General features: G+C 36.9%; 3 protein-coding genes across 7 annotated transcripts; 1 reads left to right on the top strand and 2 right to left on the bottom strand.

The window, feature by feature from the left end:
• Positions 1–2,278: 2,278 nt before the first annotated feature.
• LOC122000984 (probable protein S-acyltransferase 16) lies at positions 2,279–7,602 on the bottom strand. The gene is made up of 7 exons (XM_042555509.1): positions 7,072–7,602; positions 3,546–3,638; positions 3,373–3,474; positions 3,213–3,290; positions 3,042–3,140; positions 2,883–2,978; positions 2,279–2,783 (listed from the first exon to the last, which is right to left on the bottom strand). Exons 1-7 carry the CDS (start codon positions 7,336–7,338, stop codon positions 2,673–2,675), a joined length of 846 nt encoding a protein of 281 aa, XP_042411443.1. The 5' UTR covers positions 7,339–7,602; the 3' UTR covers positions 2,279–2,672.
• A 181-nt stretch (positions 7,603–7,783) lies between these two features.
• LOC122000982 (amino acid transporter AVT1C-like) lies at positions 7,784–20,745 on the bottom strand. Its single transcript, XM_042555507.1, has 11 exons — positions 20,275–20,745; positions 19,882–20,171; positions 19,396–19,610; positions 19,287–19,310; positions 19,032–19,212; positions 18,727–18,946; positions 17,918–18,053; positions 17,619–17,781; positions 8,495–8,538; positions 8,337–8,399; positions 7,784–8,092 (listed from the first exon to the last, which is right to left on the bottom strand). Exons 1-11 carry the CDS (start codon positions 20,451–20,453, stop codon positions 7,997–7,999), a joined length of 1,611 nt encoding a protein of 536 aa, XP_042411441.1. The 5' UTR covers positions 20,454–20,745; the 3' UTR covers positions 7,784–7,996.
• On the top strand, positions 11,841–14,658 carry LOC122000983. 5 transcript variants are annotated; one of them, XM_042555508.1, is made up of 4 exons: positions 11,841–13,623; positions 13,727–13,845; positions 13,950–14,304; positions 14,390–14,658. In XM_042555508.1, exons 1-4 carry the CDS (start codon positions 13,500–13,502, stop codon positions 14,557–14,559), a joined length of 768 nt encoding a protein of 255 aa, XP_042411442.1. In that variant the 5' UTR covers positions 11,841–13,499; the 3' UTR covers positions 14,560–14,658. The 5 variants fall into 5 exon arrangements, 1 of the variants encoding a protein (XP_042411442.1); XR_006117254.1 differs by having other exon boundaries at positions 13,950–14,658; XR_006117253.1 differs by having other exon boundaries at positions 13,727–14,658.
• Positions 20,746–21,743: the final 998 nt, after the last annotated feature.

Here is a 21,743-nt window from a genome sequence, read left to right as displayed (position 1 = left end):
TTCCAGAACAGGTGGAGAAGGTTACCACATATGGCGCCAAATTGATGTCCGAAAACTGAGTCAGATGGACCGCGCGGGTGAGGTGGATGGAATGTTTACCGAATCGCTATGGCCCGGAAGGGGGGATATGCTGAGATGACTTCTATGTTGATAAAGTCTTCATAAGTCCTCTGGTCAACGCTACCTGCAGCCAACGACCGGGTCGCCCCGGTCCCTGGTACCCTGATGCTCGAGGCAGATCCAACAAAGATGTAAGAAATAAACTAATAGTAGAATAATGAAATGAATGTAAAATGAGTACGGTAACATACCTTGGCCCAGGGGGGTGTCCTCTGGTGGATCGGTGAGTTGGTCAAGACACTGCTCGAGTTATCGTGAACCGGAAGAGTAGATGACTCTGAGCAAGACGAAGAGCTGGATTGGACAACACATAGTCGAGCACGACCTAGATCCGGAAGACAACATGCAGGCTGAGACCTAACAGCAACACGTAGATGTGGATATGACATCGGCACGCAGGCCGGGATATGACTTTGGCATGCAGGTCAGGATAGGACATCGACGCGTAGGCTGGGATAGAACATTAGTGTGCAGGTTGGGATAAGACATCAACGCGTAGGTCGGGATATGAGATCAATACGCAGGCCGGGATAGGACATCAGTGCGTAGGTTGGGATATGAGATCGACACGCAGACCGGAATGCAATAACGACACAAAGGCTGGAACACAATAGCAAGATGCACTACGATTGTAGCTCGGGGGAGGTTGGATCACATCAACAGCGTCTGACGACGCGGATCGGGGGTTGGATCTACGTCGGACCTAAGTACAAGGGCATTGGATGATCAAAGATCGGATCTGGAGACGGGGCTACTGACAGCGGCAGTGACGCTATGAGGTTGGCCGAGGCCGTGGGTCGACCGGTGGCTGCCGCTGGAGATGGCGGTGATGGCCTCTCGCTGGAGGCTACGTTGGCGCTTGGCTACTCGCTGGGACTACCGGCGAGAGGAGCTGTTAACGAGAGGAGAGGAAGAGGGAAGTGGTTGCTAGCATCGGTGGCGTCCAAAAGCGGCGATAGCAAAGACATGCGTGAACGGAAGTGCGGGGTGACCGCTCGTAGGAGAGGGAGCAGCAACGTCGAAGGTGGAGTTGACAATGTCCGGGTGGAGAGGAGATACGGCGATGTCGGCGTGGAGAAGGAGAGGGTTGTTGGCATCGGCGACATCAGGAAGCGGCATGCGTGTCGAGGAAGAAGAGGGTAATGCAGCGGCATTGGTAGCCCAAGCGGCGTCAACTCAAAGAAGGAAGGAAGCGGCAACGAGAGACTGTGTCAATGTTAATCTAGTGTCGCTGGAATAGAGAAAGAAGGAGACAACTCAGAGACGATCATCACCGGCGGACGTCACTCACTGATGGTGGAGAGAGACCAAGAAAAGTCTCTCTCTCCTGTGGTGGCGGCGGAGGAGCCCCACGAAGCAGGCCTCCCTCCGTGGAATATTGCCTCCCTAAACAATGATTGGTCTTAGAATATTTCTTCTTTTGCTTAATTCTTCCTGGGTTCCTAACACATATCCGCATCAGTATACAGTGTTAACAACTATGTTCCGAGGAAATGAAGAAAACACACAGAAGAAAATTTAAAGAAAATAGAAATATCTATATGGATCAACAAAATAAACATAGCAACGGAAGAAAAGGTGGTCTAACTGCAGAAAAGTTGACTTGTAATCACACTATCGACGCTTCAACTTCATTCTACGTTGGTACTTTAAGAAAAAAATACGATATCACAAACATAGATATACTATTTCACATGCAATAAAGACTAGTGTTTTTTTTTTTTTTGACATATTTTAGTAATACATTGCATACAATGACAACCTCTAAAGCACAAACCAGAATATGTTAATTTTATGCACTTTGAAAGCACTAAATCTTACAACAGCCAGTAGCACCCAAAAGGCTTATGCTGCGGCAGTCAGCAGCTAAGATATACGATTGTCAGTCATTGATGGTCAATTAGGAGTGTAGCTCAACTAAAACCGTGTACTGAAAAGGTAAAAGCTCTTAGTGAACAAATAATTTTACATCCTTGATTTTTTTTTTAAAAAAAAAATCGAACTGCTTGATGGTAGCACGGATTAGAAAGCTGACTGCTATGTATATTTCGTGTAATGCAATTGTATATTTCTGATGCAAAACAGCAACAGTAGACTTGGCCATGAGATGGATTGGAGTTGAGATTTGATAAAACAAGAAAACTTGAAACACTGAATAAGAAGTGTACACAAAAAATATCCAATATGTTCTACGTATTGTCAAAGATCTAGTGAAGCAAATAGCTACTACCAGTACCTCCTGCAGAGCCCATTGCCTTCTCAAAGGCTCTCCAAGCGCTAAATGAACTATCTGAAGCAGAGCTCAAAAATACTTCCACATTGAATTATACAGTTTATTACCCCCACTTCATACCATAAGATTACAAAATCCATGATATAGTTTTTTTTAAGCATGTGTGTAAAAGCCTACTGCATTTCCTATTCACATTCTTTCTCCAACAGGCAAGTTGAGCACTTTCAGGCTGTTAGCAGCAACATCAGAGGACTCCGTCTGGAAGTATAAATTTCACATGAGAGCTATAGTTCCCTTTTTGCATCTTTGCCATTATATATCAAACTGATGGCCTAAATATTGAAAAGTCAAATGCAGTTCGAAATCGAAGACCAGAGCCTATGTGCTTTGATACTGGACAAATCCAACAGAAGACGTTTGGTCCCAGAACCTGAAAGCAGTGAGCACAATCAATCAATGGTCAAGCAATCACTGTGGAACTTATGCAGTTATTCTATAATAACAACACACAGCTTATGATACTTCTTACCGAAACAAGGTTCTGAAATAAACCAATGTCGTAAGGATGTCGATAGATGTTCCCTACTTTTTCTGCAAGCAGCATAGCTCTGACTCCTTCATGGTACTACAAGAGAAACAAGTTCTTATTGGAACCATTTGGTGTTTCAAAGAATCAAATATTTCATACCTCAATTGTGGTCTTATTATGTAGGATAAGGTAGATATGCCAACCCAAAAGGATGCTTAATGCAACAGTTAAAGGACACAGCAGAGCCCCACACAGAATCTGGCAAGTTGATTAACAAATCAAGTGTCGTCTTTCTTGCGGATTAACATTAGATGATTGTAAACAACTCACATAAGACTTATTGAAGGATTCACCATTTTGCTGCTGATCCTTTTGAAGCTCATAGCAAGCACTTGCGATAAGAAGAACCTATATTAACATTGTAAACTTTTCTCGACAAATGATGTGGTTTATGTTCAGAAAATATAAAATAATTGATACAAAAGTATACCAGTGAGTGGATGCATGCAGACACACCATAGAGCATGAAAACAAAGAAGATTTTGTAGTTTTCATGCCCTACACAGTTATTTATCCAAACACAATGATGATCCTGAAAGCATCAAAGAGTAAGATCCAAACTAAAGAATTCTGAAATTAAGAGGGAGAAATTTGTCTACATACCATTCTTAGAACACATCGTTTACAAATACGACAATGATGTGCACGTGGAGGCTTATAGTGCAAACACTTCTGGCAGTATCTCAGATCGCCACCCTAAAAGATTACAATTACATAATTAGAGCAAATATGAAAAGGCAATTAAGTTCCCTTTACTTTCCTATTAATCTCTGTTGGGGATCATTTTTTTACCACTTTCAATTGAAACTATGGGGAAAAAGTCATTTCCTTCCAGTTAACCTAAAAAAAAAGCATATATGCAAGCCATAATTTGAAAATTACTAACAGGAAGTTAACTTCCAATGAACCAACAAGCATGTATGAAATGCAATACTAACAAGGCCCAAGTGATAATCATGTAGCACCAAGCTACCTTAACCACTCAAAACTCACAAAGGGAATAAACTATCATAATATGAATGGTGAAGAATACATAGTGTCCTAACTGCATGAAAAAAATGCCTAACTTTCTCCAAATAAACTTTCTTAAAAACTGAAAATATTGGCAAACCCTTTTAAACTAACAACTAAAAAAATATTTGAAAATTAGCACTAATTTAACCTGCTTCCGTTAGATAAGGTAGTTGAAAAAGTAGTTGGAAGGAAAGTAGTATTAAACAACAAAACTTCCTACAAAAAAGGAGAAGATCCTGGAAAATAAAATTCCAAAAATATTCTAAGGTCTGCATGTTCATCTTGGGACAAAAATAGCTGTAGATTTCTTTAAGATGTCTCAGGAAATTGTTTGCTTTTATAAATTTCAAAATTCAAAACTTCACAAGCAATAAAAAGCATGCCATACAATGGCTTTAAATCAGTATTCTATGGTGGCAATTGCATAGAACCAATATGGTCTTTGTGTGTACAAATTTCAGATATTTGCATATCTGTTCCTTCAATGTGGCTGCTATGGAACACCATCCTATTACTGCAACTATGCAGTATATTAACAGATAATGAATACAAGTCCTATACGGAGGATCAAATGAGAGCTGATGGAGACATCACATTTGGCATGTAACAGTTCATTCCTCCTGGGGATAGCCTATGCCAACGGCTGATCTAATGTTTGTCAACCCACAATTCCAATATAGGTACTATAATCATAAATAGCTACTCCTTGTTTTCTATCCAGTTTAAGTCTCATCCAATACATTTTTCAACAAATCAATCATCAAGGAAATGAATATCTTGTACAAAAGCCATCACCTAGTTTTAGGAGTCGAAATTGAAATTGAAATTTATGTTATTAAATTGCTTTTGTTATAAGCAAATGGTCAACCAGATTACTCGACTTGAGATCAGTATTATTTAGTCTCCTAAGTCTTCTATGCATCTATAAACCATAGATATAGAGTTATACCACAATTTTTAGTAGCATTACACTTATTCATTCTTCATAGTAATCAATGATATTGGCCTTTGTGAAAATATGATTCACTCTAATTGAATCTAAATGAGTCGAATTAGTTTTATCCATGCATCTTAGAATTATTCCACAATTTTTAGCAGTATTACATTTATTCATTCTTCTTAGTATTCAATGATATTGGCCTTTGTGAAAATATAATTCATTCTAATTGAATCTGCTTTTAACAGGCAATTGTTAATGAATCAAACTAATTTGATATGAATTACTTGTAGTTCATTGTTTCAAATTTGCCAACAAATTACTAGCACAAGTTCTGATATAGTTATTTTCAAGAACTTGGTTCTTGATTATAAAACCACTCCACCAGTGTTTGAGAAAGCATCAAAACCATCCAATCTATTGCTTAGAGAAGGTATACTATATTTAGCAAGGATTTCTGATCAATTTCAGTCATCCAAATTAGAAAATCTAGTGAGTATATTAATAAGATGTCACTCTCACTGCACCATCCACCAATTAAACCACCTATAAGTTGACCCTATGATTTAGGGTTTAGGGTTTAACTCCCTTCACATAACCTGAGGACAGGCTATGAGGGGCGCTTAAGATGAGCGTAATCACCTTTTTTTTTTTGCTACATAGGGAATGTCATCAATTACTAGCATATATTGGTTGGTTGTTTATTCTCCATATCACGGTCTAAAATTAGTGCAATAGTGGTCCGCAAACCTATCGAAATAGGATAGTACTGAAATTTTGAGGTATATATTAACTCTAGCCTCTGTAAATGATATAGCAATTATTACTGAACTTGAATCCCACAACTATTCTTGGTTTAATCTGACTACTACTCAAACAACACTGCATCCTAACCAAAAGAGCAAAAATCTCTTTGCAAAACAGCATTAAAACATAAACAGAGAATTCAAAGTTGTGATTATGCCAAAGAGGGATAGAAGTTTGCCAACTAGCCAACTATGATATCCGCACTCAATATCCCTCTAAAACAAAAATTTGGTTCAGGAATCAACTTAAAATACTATGACATATGGCCTGAAAAACAAAGACAGAAACTACTGAAGAACTTGACTTTGTTGTGTTTATCATGTGTTATATTTGCAAAAATAATGAGGCATAAAAAAGGTATCTATATTTGTCTGAAGTGAATATTCTAAAAGAAAATTCAAGCAGTAAACAGAAGGAGAATATGATCAATGGTTCAAAAAAAAAGGAGCAGCCCGGTGCACGAGGCCTTTCCTTGCTTTTTGCAAGAGGCTGTTTTCAGGATTCAAACCCATGACATTTTGGTCACATGGCAACAACTTTACCGTTGTGCCAAGGCTCCCCTTCAATATGATCAATGGATCAAGAAGAAAGTAAAAGTTAATGAATCATCTACAAGGAAAACAACTACACAGTCCAAATTTGAAAGATAGATTGTCATTTTGATAAACATGCAAAATACACCAAGATATAGGTCAAATTTATGGCAATCTCTTTGCAGTCAAAATGTCATTCGCTGGCTCCTAATTAACAAAGGATGATGGCAGGATCAACTATTTTCAATAAGAAATATATCTGTACTCAGATTTTTAACATTGAAATTGTAATGTCTGAGGAGTTTTCATCAAGACCTACTTCCAGGCCTTCCGTTACCAAAAGAATATCCAATGATATCAAACTTGGATGCTCAGATATAGACAGCACTCGTGCAAGATATCTGTTAGTTCTGAATTTTGATGTATGCGAGTGAATCAAATGTCTATAAAGAGAATCTACAGCTCCATTCAAAAAAATAACAAACTCCCAAGCCATTTTGAACAATTTTACACAGCCAGTAGACGAAAACCTTTTAGGATAATTAACAGAAAGCAATGCAGAGTAACAAATGCGTCTACGGATATCCTACTGTTGTCTAAACAAGAACAGTGAATTTCTACCAGGTATGCCAGTAGTAACTTTATCAAGAATCATTAGCTTCAGACGATTGTTTTTTTCAAGAAACAAAGAACGGATCTAAGATCCCTTCCAGCTACGATCGAATTAATAGAAAATCAGGAAAAGAACGACACTTTTGGCCGAAATAAAGGCAGATCCGCGACCCAACAGCGTGGTATACCAACAATACGTTAAGATACAGGAACAGGAGATATGTACCTTCCTCTTGATCTCGTGGACGGGACTCTCGTTGTCCTCAATGTCCGGGGAAAAGGAAGACGGAACGTGGCCTGGGTCCTTGAGGACAGCCATCCCGTAGGTGACCACGGCCATGAGGGTGAGCACCGTGAGCGCAGCGGCGTTGGCGAGCCCAGTCGCCGTGGACAAGCCCAGCCACCCGTCAATCACCACGAACACGGTGGTGTAGTAGATGTACACCACAGTCGACAGAACAAGCAGGATCGGAAGCGTCACGTAGCCCCTCATCCTTTTCCCTTCCCGCTAGGGTTTGTTCCGCCCTCGCCTTCGCCTTCAACGGTGCGCCTTATGTCTAGCGCTGACCAAGGTTATACGACAGGAGAGCAGGCCATCGGCTAAGACGGCGCAGGCGCCGGTGGCGGGACAACAACGGCGACGCCGTCGTTTCACGTCTGCGACGCGAAATAGACGGTAGCCAATTTAGCAGTCGCCACTGAGATTTCTCGACTTCTCTCGACCTTCTCCATTGTCTTGTATCTCTTTGTAATATTTACACCTTTACTAGAGTTTTTTTTTAATAGTAAAAGAAAATGTCAAATTCATACGATCTTGACAATTCATGATTCAACCCTTTTTAGAAGTGTTGAATTTTTATTTTATTTTATAATATTTCCAAATTCAACCTCAATATTTTAGCACACCATTTAACTCATACATTTTAATTAATATTTTGTATATTGCTTTCAATATTTCGATATCTTAGAAGCAGAATTAGCAAAACGGTACAAGTGATAGTGATTACAACAATTGAGTGCAAGAAACATCGAATAGGCGATGTGATGGTTAGATATGGAGTGTTCTCATATGAAATCTTGGAATCGAAATTTGACGCGATCAAACATGCCTTCGCCGTGCTAACATTATCTTTGAGATTTAACAACTCTCTTCATTGAACATGCCTTCGCATCTGCTTGATGGAGCTGTATGAGCCAATGAAAGAAGATGCCACTGCTACCATGATAATGAGAGTGCAAACTGAGACCTGAAATAATTTAAAATTACGATTAGGCAAGAATGAAATTCCTGACAATAACAAGCTCAACCACTTGTAGGAGATTCAATGAATACAATAACAAGCTCTAATTGGTTAAAAGGATCAAATTATATGAGGAAAATAAAAATAAGATAAAACACTTGACGTGCAAGAAATTCTAAGAGTGTTGTTGAGTACTCGTAAGAAAAACACTTTCTGCTAAATTTTGAAGATTACAGATGCAGACATGCACCTGTAGATAAGTTGCAGATTTACGCTTGATGCTGAGATAACATGCACAGGGAAGAATGAGAGCCTACATCATTAGTGGAGGTGTCAATGAATACCTCGAGTGAGATATATTGTATTTAGATTGTCATTTCGAACAATATCAGTTCGATAGAAACTTACCAGAAGCATTGCAAAGACAGAACCAAGCAGTGCCATGACATATGCTGCAGTCAGGAAGGAAAATATTTATGACTTAGAAAGTGCAAGAATTAGATATTAGAAGGTTCTCACAAAAGAACTTGAAATTCAAACTCGTATGTTAGAATTTTTTTGCAGGATTGTAAATTGATGACTGAAATCCATGGCAGTTCAAATTTCAGCAAAGCAATTGGAAGTTTATGTACAGTTGAATATAGTGAAACTTTTATATATCTCAAATTAACAGCTAGTCTTATGAAGCTTTAATTTCAGTATATACTGTCCATGTTGGATATTTTAAATAAATGAAAAAGGCTAGAAAGAAAAGTCACAACTTTTGACCACAATGTACTTAGTTGTCTATAAAAGAGGCTAAGTTAGATGGAAAATAAACACACATTCTTGCTTTTCTTTCTCTTGTTTTCTGAATTGTTTTACTTAGTGCAAAGTAAAAGTAATTAGCTTCATCCAATCCTAAAGGATATTTGGTCTTTGTGGTGCACAATTTATAGACCAAATAAAACATTAAGGATAGTGTTTGAAACACGATTTGGAGTTCAAAATTGGTCTTGTTTTTGAGCACTAGCCTCATAATACACCAACAATCTTAAGGCTTTATGCTACCACCTAAAATGGCTAGTGTTGTGAAAGACCTAACATCTAGTATAGTAAAGCTTGACGAGTTTGATAGCGGCAACTTCATCCAGTTGAAAGAAGAGGGTGCATTTTCTCTTGGTGGCCCTAAAGATGGTTTATGTGCTCAGCATCTCAAAGCCAACGCATGAAGGAGAGGAGCTTCGTGCAAAATAAAAGTGGGAGACGGACGACAAAATCTGTAGAGGTCACATCCTCAACGCCATGAGGGACAACCTGTTTGACACCTACCATACGATAGGAACCGCTAAGGAGCTGCGAGAAAAACTTGAGGCCATGTACATAAGAGAAAACTCCACAAATAAAAAATTTTTGTCTCAACAATTTTCAATTATAAAATAATGGACAATAGGCCCATCATTTAACAATTCACTAAATTAGAAAGAATATTAAACAATTTTTCTCAACCCAATTTGGCTATAGATGAGAGAATAATTGCTAGTGCTTTGATTGATAAACTTCCCCCCTCTTGGAAAGGACTTAAAGAGAGATCTCAAACATAAAAAAAAAGAGATCTCACTTGACAACCTAGCTAATTCTCTTTGTATTAAAGAAGAATTGAGAAAGTAGGAAACCGCTCAAATAAAGGAGGATGACAAGGGCAAGGAGTCAACAACCAAAGTGAATGTCATAGAAGAAAGCCAAAACAGCAAATTCAAGAAGAAGGCTTTCTATGACAAGGATAATGGCAAAATCAAGAAAAAGAAAGGCAAGTGCTATCATTGCAAGGAGGGACACTACAAGTATGAGTTTCGTCTTCACAAGAAGAATGGAAATGCTCTAAACTTCCACAACAAAGGCAATGATGAGAAGACACTTGTAGTCATGATCACTGAAATCAACATGGTTGATGAAGAATTCACCTGGTGGGTTGACTCGGGAGTCAGCCGACACATATGCAAGAATAAGAGCTTCTTCACGTCCTTGAAGGAAATTGAAGATCCAAACTCTGTTGTCTACATGGGGAACTCCTCAATAGTACCCATCAAGAGCATAGGGGAGATGGATCTAAAATTTACTTTGGGAAAAGTTGTAACTTTAACCAATGTGTTGTTTGTTCCTTAAGTTGGGAAAAATCTTGTATCAGGTAGTCTTTTGAACAAGTTTGGATTCAAACTAGTTTTTGAGGCTGATAAGTTTGTACTTTCCAAGGGTGGGATGTTTGCTGGGAAGGTTTATTTTTGTAATGACATGTTTAAGCTAAATGTTATGCCTATCAATAAGAATGCATCATTTGTTTACTTAATCGAGTCCTCAACTATGACATTCTAGATTAGGTCATGTTCATTATAAAGAATCTATAACATGATTAAATTAGATCTTTTCCTAATGTGCACAAAATGATGATGGAAAATGCAACACTTGTATGATTAATAAAAAAAACCAGAAAGCATCTTCCATAAATTGAAAGGAAAATGAATAAGTTGAAATTAGTGCATAGTGATTTGCATATAACTCCAAGTTTAGGAGGAAACAAATATTTTGTGACATTTATAGATGATTGTACAAGATTTTGTTATGTTTATTTATTGTACTTTAAATATCAAGCTTTGCAAATGTTCAAGTCTTATAAATAAAAAGTTGACCTTGCAAGTGACATCTCTATAAAAAGTCTAAGGACTGATAAAGGTGGAGAATATTATGATAAAGATTTCTTTGAGTCAACCAGTATCAAACATGAGTTGATTGTACCTTATACATCACAACAAAATGGTACGGCTAAAAGGAAAAATAGGGTGTTAATGGAAATGGTTAATTCCATGATGACTAATGCAAGTCTTAGTCAAGAATTTTGGGTGAAGTTATACTTACAACTTATTATATATTCAATAGAGTACCAAATAAAAGAAGTTCAATAACCCATTATGAACTTTAGCACAAAAGGAAGCCTAACCTCAAACACTTAAGAGTGTGGGGTTGTAGAGCCATTGTGAGGCTTCTTGAATCCAAAAAAAGAAAATTGGGAGAAAGAGGTGTAAAGTGCATCTTTATAGGCTATACACAAAATAGCAAAGCCTATAGGTTCATGGTAATTGAACACAATGATTCTATAGGAATCAACCAGTGTATTCAATAGCGGCGAATAGCGCGCTACATAGCGCGCTATCGCGCGCTACGACCAGCGAACGCTGCAGAGCGTTCGCTGAATCGCGATTGTCCCGAATAGCTCACGCTATTCGGGACAAAAGCGTCGATAGCGCACATAGCGTGCGCTATCATGCCCTAGCGCCCCATAGCGGGCGCTAAAATTACAAATTGCTTACCAATAGCTAGGGCAAAGGTGAGTCGAATCGTGACTGTGGCAGAGGCGAAGGTAGGGCAGACTGCAGAGGCGACAGGCGGCGAGCAGCGAGCGGCGAGCGGTGACCTGTGAGTGGTGGCGAGGGACAGCGATTGGAGGTAAGCTTTTCTCCTTCCTTTCGTTTTCTTCGTTTAGGTTTTCCTTCTCGTTTTTTTTGAAAGGAAACGATTTGCTCATTCGAAGAACGTCTAGAGATCCGTCTGTGGGTGAGGAAGAAGGAATCGATCGACCGATCCGATCCTTCCAAGAGAAGAGATCGAGAACTCTTCCGGCCGGATCGAGATCGATCCTCCTTTCTGTTCGATCATCTCACTGGATCGGATACCTATGCAATGATCGATCCGGATGCCTGGATTGATTTTTTTTTTTGCTGATTTGTTTCTAATTAATTAATTATTTATTCTGATTTTTTTCTTTTGTTTTTCTAGGATTTTGATTGTCTAGTTAGAATTTGCAATGTCTACGAATTTATCAAAAAAAGATAAAAAAGATATTGGTTGGAAGTATTGTTATCAAAATGAAGGGGAAAAAATTGTTCGGTGCAAATTTTGTCATCATATATCGAATGGAGGGATTACTCGCTTGAAGGAACATTTAGCTCAAACTCATAAAGGGGTTGCACCTTGTGTTAGTGTTCCGGATGATATTAAGAAAGAAATTAGAGAATCACTTGACAAAATTAGAGCATCTAAAAGTAAACAAACTGAATTGTTACGAGAGATCGGTGAAGGTCCCCAAAGTATGAGTACGCAATCATCAAAAGTTGGAAGTGTAGGGGGAAATTCAATTGGATGTTCTGGTAGTGGTGAATCAAAAGGTAAAGGTACTCTTCATGGGTTTGTTAGTTCCGAACCTCGACAAACAACCCTAAATTCGACATACAAAAAAGATTTGTTGGTTGATGTGAAGCGTAGAATTGGTCGTTTTATTTACTCTGCCGCACTTCCGTTTAATGTTGTGAATGATCCTTATTGGCTGCCTATGGTTGAGGGCATTGCGGAATATGGAAGAGGGTTCAAGCCTCCTTCAATGCATGAGTTAAGAACTTGGATACTTAAAGCTGAGGTTGATGGCATCAACCTAATATATGAGGAGCATAAAAAGGCATGGAAAAAATATGGATGCACTATTATGTCCGATGGTTGGACGGATGGAAAGAATAGAAGTTTGATCAATTTTTTAGTAAATAGTCCCGCCGGCACTTTCTTTTTGAAATCTATTGATGCATCAGATTCTATTAAAAATGGGGAATTGATCTTTAAATATCTTAATGATGTTGTTGATGAGGTGGGAGAGGAAAATGTAATTCAAATTGTCACGGATAATGCTTCGAATTGCATTAAGGCGGGGGAAAAAATTATGGAGACTAGACATAGAATTTGGTGGACACCTTGTGCGGTGCATTGCATTGATCTAATGTTGGAGGATATTGCAAAGTTGAAGATTTTTTTTGACACAATTGAGCATGCTAAGATGGTTGTGAAGTTCCTTTATGGTCATGGGACTATACTTTCTTTGATGAGAAAGTATACAAACGGTAAAGAAATTCTCCGTCCCGCTGTTACTCGCTTTGCTACTTCATTTCTCACTCTTCAGAGTATGTATAAGGTTAAAAGGCCACTTGAACAAATGTTTGCTTCCGAAGATTGGGTTAGTTCACCACTATCTCAAACAACTCAGGGGAAGGTCGTGAAGAGAATTGTTATTAATGATCCCAACTTTTGGCCACATGTTGCATTTTGTGTTAAGAGTGTTGTTCCTCTTGTAAGTGTGTTAAGGGAAGTTGATTCGGAGGAGAGATCGGCCATGGGATATATTTATGAACTTATGGATAAGGCAAAAGAGACAATAAAATTTAATTGTGGGGGAGTTGACAGAAAATACAAACCCATTTGGAAAAAAATTGATTCATGATGGACTCCACAACTTCATCATCCTCTACACGCGGCCGGGTACTATTTGAATCCGCAATTGCGTTATGAAGAAAGATTTTCTTATTGTGATGAAGTTAGAGATGGATTGTATACTTGCATGGATAGGATGTTGTCTTCTGATGATCGTCTTAAAGCAGACATCCAATTGGACTTATATAATAAAGCTGAAGGAGAATTTGGAACTCCAATAGCAAAACGAACAAGAATGTTGCGAACTCCGGGTAAAATTTTCTTCTTGTAACCGTTCTTGTAAAATTATACTAGCATTCATATTTTAAAATTATATACATTCTTGTAATTTTTTTTAATGTTATTACTTATTAGTCTCGTGGTGGGAACGTTTTGGAAGTAAGACACCCGAGCTTACTACATTTGCAATTCGAGTGCTTGGTCTCACTTGTAGTGCTTCGGGATGTGAAAGAAATTGGAGCACTTTTGAATCGGTGAGTATTCTAAGTTTCTAACTCTACTTGAATTTTAATTGTTTTATAATTTTCATATCATTGTTTATTTTTATATATATATGTTTTCTTTTTTGTAATATTAGATTCATACAAAAAAGAGAAATAGGCTTGAACATGCAAAGTTGAATGCGTTGGTGTTTGTGAAATATAACTTCAAGCTTAGGGAGAGAAGTATTAGGAGGAGAGACAAGATTGATCCCATTGTAGTTGATGAAATTAATTCAGATGATGAATGGATAACTGAGAAAGAAGGTCCAGTTCTCCCCGTAACTACTAAATGGCTTGAAGATGATGAATTATTTGAAAGTGATCCTATTGTGAGTGTGTCATCTGCTACCTTTGAAAGTCTTTTCGACTCAGATAAGCGAGTTGAAGATGTTGAGGATATAGTTGAAGTTCCTCCTACGAATTCAAAAAAAAGAGTTGCTGAAAATTCAAGTAAGCACTAAGCATATGCAAATTATTTATTTATATCTACTTCATCTATAATTGATTCTTAAATGTTGTATCTCTTATATAATAGGTGGAAGCAAAGACAAACAAGCAAGGTTGAGTCTTGTTGATGTGGAAGATAATCATCTTGATGCTGAAAATTATGGAGTAATTCCAACTTTTGATAGTGGAAATTTTCCAACCATAGACACTATTGATGATGATAGTGATATAGAGTTGGATGATACTGATTATTTTTAAGTTATGTTGTTTTAATTATAAGACTTTTTAAATTGTTGGTATGGGATATTTTGACATGTAATGAATTATTATGATTAATTTTAGGTTATGTTATTTTTATTTTACTTATATAAGTATATTTTATTTTTTAAAATTTAAACATTGACGTGCACGAAAAGCTTGCGCTATACGCTACGCTATTTACGCTACGCAATGACAAGACAAAAACGCTATGAACCAACGCTACGCGATTTAAAACACTGGAATCAACACGATCATAAAATCAAGAGATGCAATCTTTGATGAACAAAGATTCAGTTCCATTTCCAAGAACATAAACAATGACTTGAGAAATGATAATGTTGCTAACTCAAATGACCAAAATGAGATCATTGAGATAAGAAGAAGCAAAAGAGCAAAGAAGGTCAAATCATTTGATTTAGATTTTGTTACTTATCTTGTTGAAGGTACAAAAAATGAACTAAGTAACAAAATAGCCTTATGTTTTAATACAGAAGATGATCCTAGAACATATGATGAAGCTATAAAATCACAAGATGCATCATTTTGGAAAGAGACAATCAATGATGAAAAAACCTTAATATTGTCGAACAATACTTGGGTTCTAGAGAATTTGCCTCCCGGTTCCAAGCCAGTGACTTGTAAATGAATTTTCAAAAAGAAATTGAAAATCAACGGAATTGTAAACAAATACAAAGTCAGATTGGTAGCCAAAGGCTATGCCCAAAAACAGAGTCTTGATTATTTTGATACATACTCACTAGTTGCAAGGATAACTACCATAAGGGTACTACTTGCAATTGCATCAATCCAAAAATGGGTAATCCACCAAATGAATATTAAAACTGTATTTTAAAATGGTGAGTTAGATGAAGAGGTGTATATAAAACAACCCGAAGAGTTTGTGGCACCTGGACAAGAGGACAAACTGTGTAAACGTGTGAAGTCATTGTATGGACTTAAATAAGCTCCAAAACAATGGCATCAAAAATTTGATCAAGTAATATTTGCTAGTGGATCCAAAATTAATGAATCAGATAAATGTATATACAACAAGTATTCAAATGGAAAAGGTGTTATAATATGTTTGTATGTGGATGACATGTTGATCTTTGGTTCAGACTTAGAACAAGTCTTAGAAATCAAAAAGTTGCTATCAATCAAGTTTAATATGAAAGATATGAGAGAAGCCGATGTCATCCTAGGCATAAAGATCAAAAGAGAATAAGGATCAATCCTACTCTCGCAGTCTCATTATATTGAGAAGGTTCTCAAAAGGTTCAATCACTATGATTGTAAACTGACTTTAACTCCCTTGGACCATAAAATTGACCATGTCAAGAATGAGGGTTCAACAATATCATAGTTGGAATACTCACAAGTGATAGGAAGTTTGATGTATGTCATGACTTGTACATGTCCGGATATTCCTTATACAGTAGGGGTGTTAAGTAGGTATACAATAACCCCAGCAAACAATATTAATTAGGTATTACCAGAATTCTAAGATATCTCAAGAACACAATAAATTATAGTCTGAGTTATAAGGGAAATCCTTCAGTATTTGAAGGATACTCAGATGTTAGTTGGATAACGAATAAAGATCATCACTCTTCAATAAGTGGTTGGATCTTTATTTTAGGTGGTGGAGTTATTTCTTGTGTATCCAAGAAACAAACATGCATAACTGACTCCACCATGGCAGCTGAGTTTGTACCTTTAGCTGCAGTTAGCAAGGAAGTCGAATGGCTAAGAAACTTCTTGTATGAGATACCAATGTGGTCAAAGCCTATCTCTCCTATAACTATACATTGTGATAGCACGAGTATGATTGTCAAGGCTTATAGTGAGGTCTATAATAGTAAGTCAAAACACATTGGAGTGAGACATATAGTATGGTTAAAGACTTAATAAAAAGTGGAGTTATAACCATAGATTATGTTAAATTCAAAGAAAACTTAGTTGATCCTTTAACAAAAGGATTAACTAGAGATATAATTGAAAGAACCTCCATTGAGATGGGGTTGAAATCCATGATATAAACCTTCAACAATGGAAACCTCAATCCAACACTATCACATTGCGTAGTCTTGGATTCAATGTAGTGAAAAGTACATTGGACAAAGGTTGAAATACTATATCAAAGATAAGTGTTTAAATTCCTGCTAGTAAAGTGAGGATGAACTTAATGATTCTTAACAAGTCTCAGGAAATGCCACAAATGGCAGGGGCATTTGAGAACTTGCCTATATGAATGTAGGATTTAATTATCCATATGAAAGTTTTGGACTTAAACTTTGAATGTACTTTCACACATTCATGAAAGGATTGTAGCATTACACAAAGTGTATGATGTTTGTAACAATTGGAAAGAAGTGAATCTGTGTGATGGTTCATGTAGTTTGTTACATAAACCTTTGGTTCAAAGCTTAGCTACCAAAATGGTTTACAAACCTCTAAGAAACTATCACTAAGATAGTGGTTTAATCAAAAGATACTATTATTGATGCATAAATTATTAAGATGTGTTTTGTAATCCATGACTAAAGTATTTTTCAATTATTGAAAATGGTGGGGGATTGTTGGATATTTTAAATAAATGAAAAAGGCTTGAAAGAAAAGTCACAACTTTTAGCCATTTTCAATGTGCTTAGTTGTCTATAAAAGAGGCTAAGTTGGATGGAAAAAAAACACACATTCTTGCTCTCCTTTCTTTTATTTTCTGAATTGTCTTACTCAGTGCAAAGTATATACAATTAGCTTCATTTAATCCAATAGGATATTTAGTCTTTGTGGTGCACAATTTATAGACCAAATAAAGCCTTAAGGATAGTGTTTGAAACACGATTTGGAGTTCAAGATTGGTTTTATTTTTGAGACCTAGCCTGGTAATACACCAACAATTCAAGGCTTATAAATAACTAGTCCGGGAAAAATTGAAATGCCCCCATCGAAATATGAGTAAAAGGATTTATTTTAAACTGGAGCGGCCAGACAGAAATTGCATTATCTGTAATGTGGTCAAAACATTGAAATTAAGATTCTGAAGGACCCCTCACCGAAGTATGGAAATGTAAGTGCCACAACCAGCGTTGACAGAACAAGAACTGTTCTGATCAAGGCCATAATAAAAAATAAATTCCCAGATGAAGGCAACAACTCTTCTATGCTGAGTGCAATTGGCGTTATAGTCAAAGCATATTTTGTCAACGGACTTATAACCTGCATTTAACATACTTGAGAATTAGTTGACTCGAAGGTACTTGCTGAATCTGATTGATCTAACAGAGTTGTAAACATTGAAAGGGGCCTCCCTAGTTATTGCAGAGAGAGATTCAGCAGAAGGTTTTGCATATACCGTAGTCCATACTGCAATCTGAGAAGAAAGATATTGATGGGGCATATTCAGCGTAAACTGAGACTTGAGAGAATCACCAAATATCAAAAACCCAGCCGTAGCCACTCCGGAATACAGAATTGTAGATAGTATAAAGCTGAATAAACCAAATCTTTAGTTCAAGCATAAATATCAAAAAGATAATAGAGGAGAATCCTCTTTAATAATGTACCAGAATAAAAGAAGATAAAATGGTTAAGAAGGAAAAGCTTAATGCACACGAAATGTGTAGTATAGGAGATTGTTTTGCAGTCAGAAAAACAAATCACAAGGTGTTATAAGTTCAACAAATCCATAGGAGCCAGGAAACCTTCTTACTCCATCTCAAATCTATATGTTCTCGAGCTTATTCTCTGGTCAACTTTCATTAGTAGTTACTGAGCATGCCTCCATCCAAGAAATCGGTTCTAGTGATTCAGGTCCATATCCATACATATTATTTGATTCAAACATAGTTGACATAAATTAGAAGTATGTAGATGCATAGTAAAAATCATTATGCCAAAACTATTCTACCTTGGTTTTATAACAACAATCACATCTATCCTAGATTTATGTACTAGATCCTTTTAACAACGTTAAAGCGTTTTCTTTGGTTCATTCTGTGAGCATTAACATTTAGCTAATTTAACTTGTCTACCTCTGAAATTTATCATTCCGAATCCATACCATCTCAACATACTTTATAAACAACCATAGTCAGAAAAGCAAGTACAGAACTATACAATGAAAAACATGAGTACCGTATACAACTTTCATAGGCAACTAACCAGATTAGTAGGATGATTGGAAACCGAGATGGATTCTTCATGGAGGAATATATATTTGGAAAAACTGAATGTCCTGAATAGCAGAACCCATACAGCCCAATTGCAATTGGAAGATCGATGAGATTCAATGCAGTTCCACCCGAATGGAAACCCACTTTATCTACCACACCCAGCCAAAGTAAGCAGATTGCCACCAATATTGATAAAAACACCCCACCAGCTAACAAGAAAATACACACCTCATGCTAAAGCTCGATTGGAATATGATTTTTTAGAAAATTCAAAACTTTTTCAACAAGCATCACCTGAAATATATGATAGCAAACTGAGGTTTCTCAGCCAAACAGTAGGGAGAACCACAATGGCCGTTGCAACAGCAAAGGACTGTTGAGCACTTAAATCAAATCCCAAGAAATTTGTCCGGGCATTTGGGAAGATAGATTCAAGGTTGTCACCTACCATAGTTATGAACTCAACACAACATCCCTGTGGCAAAATGGAAGTCAGAGTAAAACTTCACAATAGACTAAAATATGGTCTTAGATTTTTCAAATACTTACATAGAGTTCTAGGTAAAGCACTACCTGCATCAAATTGTTTTAAAAGTTAGCCATGGATGAAGCATGAAAGCATTAATATATATCGCTAAATATCAGTAAGGAGACTCACTGATATAAATACACGTCCAGCCAATCCAAATGCAGCATGTCCGATATCAGGATAAGTCTTCAATCCGGGAGAGCTATCTAAACATCTCTTTAGCAAGATTCCAGTGTAAAATGAGATGGAACCCATTCCGAACAATGAAATCAAGCCTAACCATCCTCCTTCTTTAACTGCATAAGGAATTGAGAGGATTCCCACTCCACATAAAATATTCATTCCTAACAAAAGGAATTCCTTTTTGTAATTAGTTGTACTTATTCCACACGATCCTATCATTTTATATGATTAAAATGTGAAATAAGCAAAATGGTGTCCTAAGAATAGCAACTTATTTTAGTTCGCCATAAGCCAAATAGACAAGCAGATTGATCCTCCAACTATTTGGGAGTTGCCACTTAATGCACTTAGTTTGCACTGTTCCTAGCCTCATGTAATCTGTATTACCGTCACTAATCAATTTAACAAAATCGAAAAAGTATTTAATAGTACCATTGACGAATGCTTGAGCAGTAGAGCATTGCCGCGTAGGGGGCAAGTCGTTGTAAGAAGAAAAGGTTTGAGAAATTTTTGGCGGAACAGTCTCCGCGAAGGCTAGATCAACTCCAACACGGTTGCGCTCTGAAGCACAAGGTAACAGGGATTCTGTTGGAGAATTCAATTCCTCCCGGCCGAAAGAAAATGAACTCCTGATGAATGAATTGCTAACGCGGGCGAAACCAGAATCTTTCAAGAGCTCGACTTTTTGACTCAACTCGCTGCTAACAACATCAATCGACTGCCTGAAAATGCAATCAAGAACCATCATAACAGTGTACACTAACCGGGAGATACCGTTTGCTTAATCTTTAGGGTTAATGCCTGAAAGACGCATAGCAGCGGCACCTGAAACTTTGGGGCCAGGTTGTCTGATAAGGACCGGGATCTTCGCCATTGCAGTGGCCACGGGACGGGGACGAAGAAGACCAGAAATTCACAGCGCCGTCATTGGGGTGGCCGAGGTTGCCCTCGTCGTCGATCTCCAACTTGACTGCACTGGCAAGATCGTTCTCGTCTTTCTTCATCTCTTCCTCCTCTCTCTATAATCTCAAAAAAAATATCACCTATAAACTTAATATTTATCGTGGCACGAAGCAAATGAAGTTGAATTCCCGTCTTCTTCTCCATTTAAGTTTTGTCTGGGTCTGTTTGGAAGGAGGTTAGGGAAGGGTAAGTAAAAGGAAAGTCTTTGTTTTGTTTGGGAAGGAGGTGAGGAGAGGGAACGGGAACTTTTAAATTCCCGTCTTCTTCTCCAATTATGTTTTGCCTCTTTAGTCTGTTTGGAAGGCATGTTGGGGAAGGAGGTGAGGGATGGAAAGAAAACATTTATCTTTTTTTCTCCCTCAAACCTATTTTCTAATTTGAAGGATAGGGAAGTTATTTTTCCTTTCCTTTTCTTTCCCTTTTCATTAATTTTCACCATCAAACAAAACAACACTACAACAGGAGACTGAACCACGTGCGTGGGCGAGTGGGTACAGGAAGCCGCCTCGTTTTGTTTTCCAGGATTTTTTTTTTTTTTTTTTTTTTTTTTTTTTTTTTTGGAAAGATGAGACCGCCTCTGTTGACTTACGACTGTAGAGTTAGATTCGACCCGGGCTGGATCCGAATTAGATCTGGTCCGGGCTCATAACCAGATCAACGGACTAGTTAAAGTTCCATCCCAGATTAACCATCGAATCGGAAGGCCGCCGGTTCGTGGTTATTTTTTAAATTTGTGTTTTTATTTTTCTAATTTTCATATATTTCTTAAAAATTAATTTATCGGTGAGATTCAAACTAGCATCTTCCACATTAATAATAGATGTATATTTATTAATTAATTAATTTATAATCATTTATTATATATTAATTAATTAATTAATAACTAATTAATATTTTTTACTATATAATTATTCTTAATAATTTAATCGGTCTCAAATAATTTCATAAATTTATAATTTTTTAAAAAATAATATAATAATTTTGAATCATGAACTATGATGAATCTTACATGAATTATGAATTGACAATTCTAAATCATGAATTATAATCATCTTAAATAATTAAAATTAATGATCGATCCTCAGAACCGTTAAACGATGATCCTAAATTATTGAATCATCGATCAGATTTACATGGAATAGTGATATTTCATTGGAAAATTTTACTTGTCTTTTCTAAATGCCATAAATGAAGTAATTATCCACACAAAAAACAAAAAGAAAAAGAAAATATAATGAAATATTTGTTGTTACGGTTTTTGCTAGTTTTTATTACCAAACTGGCAAATTTAATTAACCCAAATGACTCATTTGACTCATGTGCAAACAAAA

This window comes from Zingiber officinale, chromosome 7A, assembly GCF_018446385.1.
Source record: "Zingiber officinale cultivar Zhangliang chromosome 7A, Zo_v1.1, whole genome shotgun sequence".
Lineage (NCBI taxonomy): Eukaryota > Viridiplantae > Streptophyta > Magnoliopsida > Zingiberales > Zingiberaceae > Zingiber > Zingiber officinale.
Note: the sequence above shows the minus strand (reverse complement) of the source record. Positions and strands in the feature narration are given on the sequence as shown.

Excerpts from the sequence above, each read along its gene's own strand:
- LOC122000982 (XM_042555507.1), bottom strand. The coding sequence starts at position 20,453 with ATGAAGAAAGACGAGAACGATCTTGCCAGTGCAGTCAAGTTGGAGATC. Across the intron at positions 18,947-19,031 it reads TTTGCTATCATATATTTCAG|CTGGTGGGGTGTTTTTATCA; the intron begins GTGATGCTTGTT and ends TTTTCTTGTTAG. Across the intron at positions 8,093-8,336 it reads AATCTGCAACTTATCTACAG|GTCTCAGTTTGCACTCTCAT; the intron begins GTGCATGTCTGC and ends AAATTATTTCAG.
- LOC122000983 (XM_042555508.1), top strand. The coding sequence starts at position 13,500 with ATGGATAGGATGTTGTCTTCTGATGATCGTCTTAAAGCAGACATCCAA. Across the intron at positions 13,846-13,949 it reads ATTGGAGCACTTTTGAATCG|ATTCATACAAAAAAGAGAAA; the intron begins GTGAGTATTCTA and ends TTGTAATATTAG. Across the intron at positions 14,305-14,389 it reads AAGAGTTGCTGAAAATTCAA|GTGGAAGCAAAGACAAACAA; the intron begins GTAAGCACTAAG and ends CTTATATAATAG.
- LOC122000984 (XM_042555509.1), bottom strand. The coding sequence starts at position 7,338 with ATGAGGGGCTACGTGACGCTTCCGATCCTGCTTGTTCTGTCGACTGTG. Across the intron at positions 3,639-7,071 it reads TCCACGAGATCAAGAGGAAG|GGTGGCGATCTGAGATACTG; the intron begins GTACATATCTCC and ends GTAATCTTTTAG. Across the intron at positions 2,784-2,882 it reads TATTTCAGAACCTTGTTTCG|GTTCTGGGACCAAACGTCTT; the intron begins GTAAGAAGTATC and ends CACTGCTTTCAG.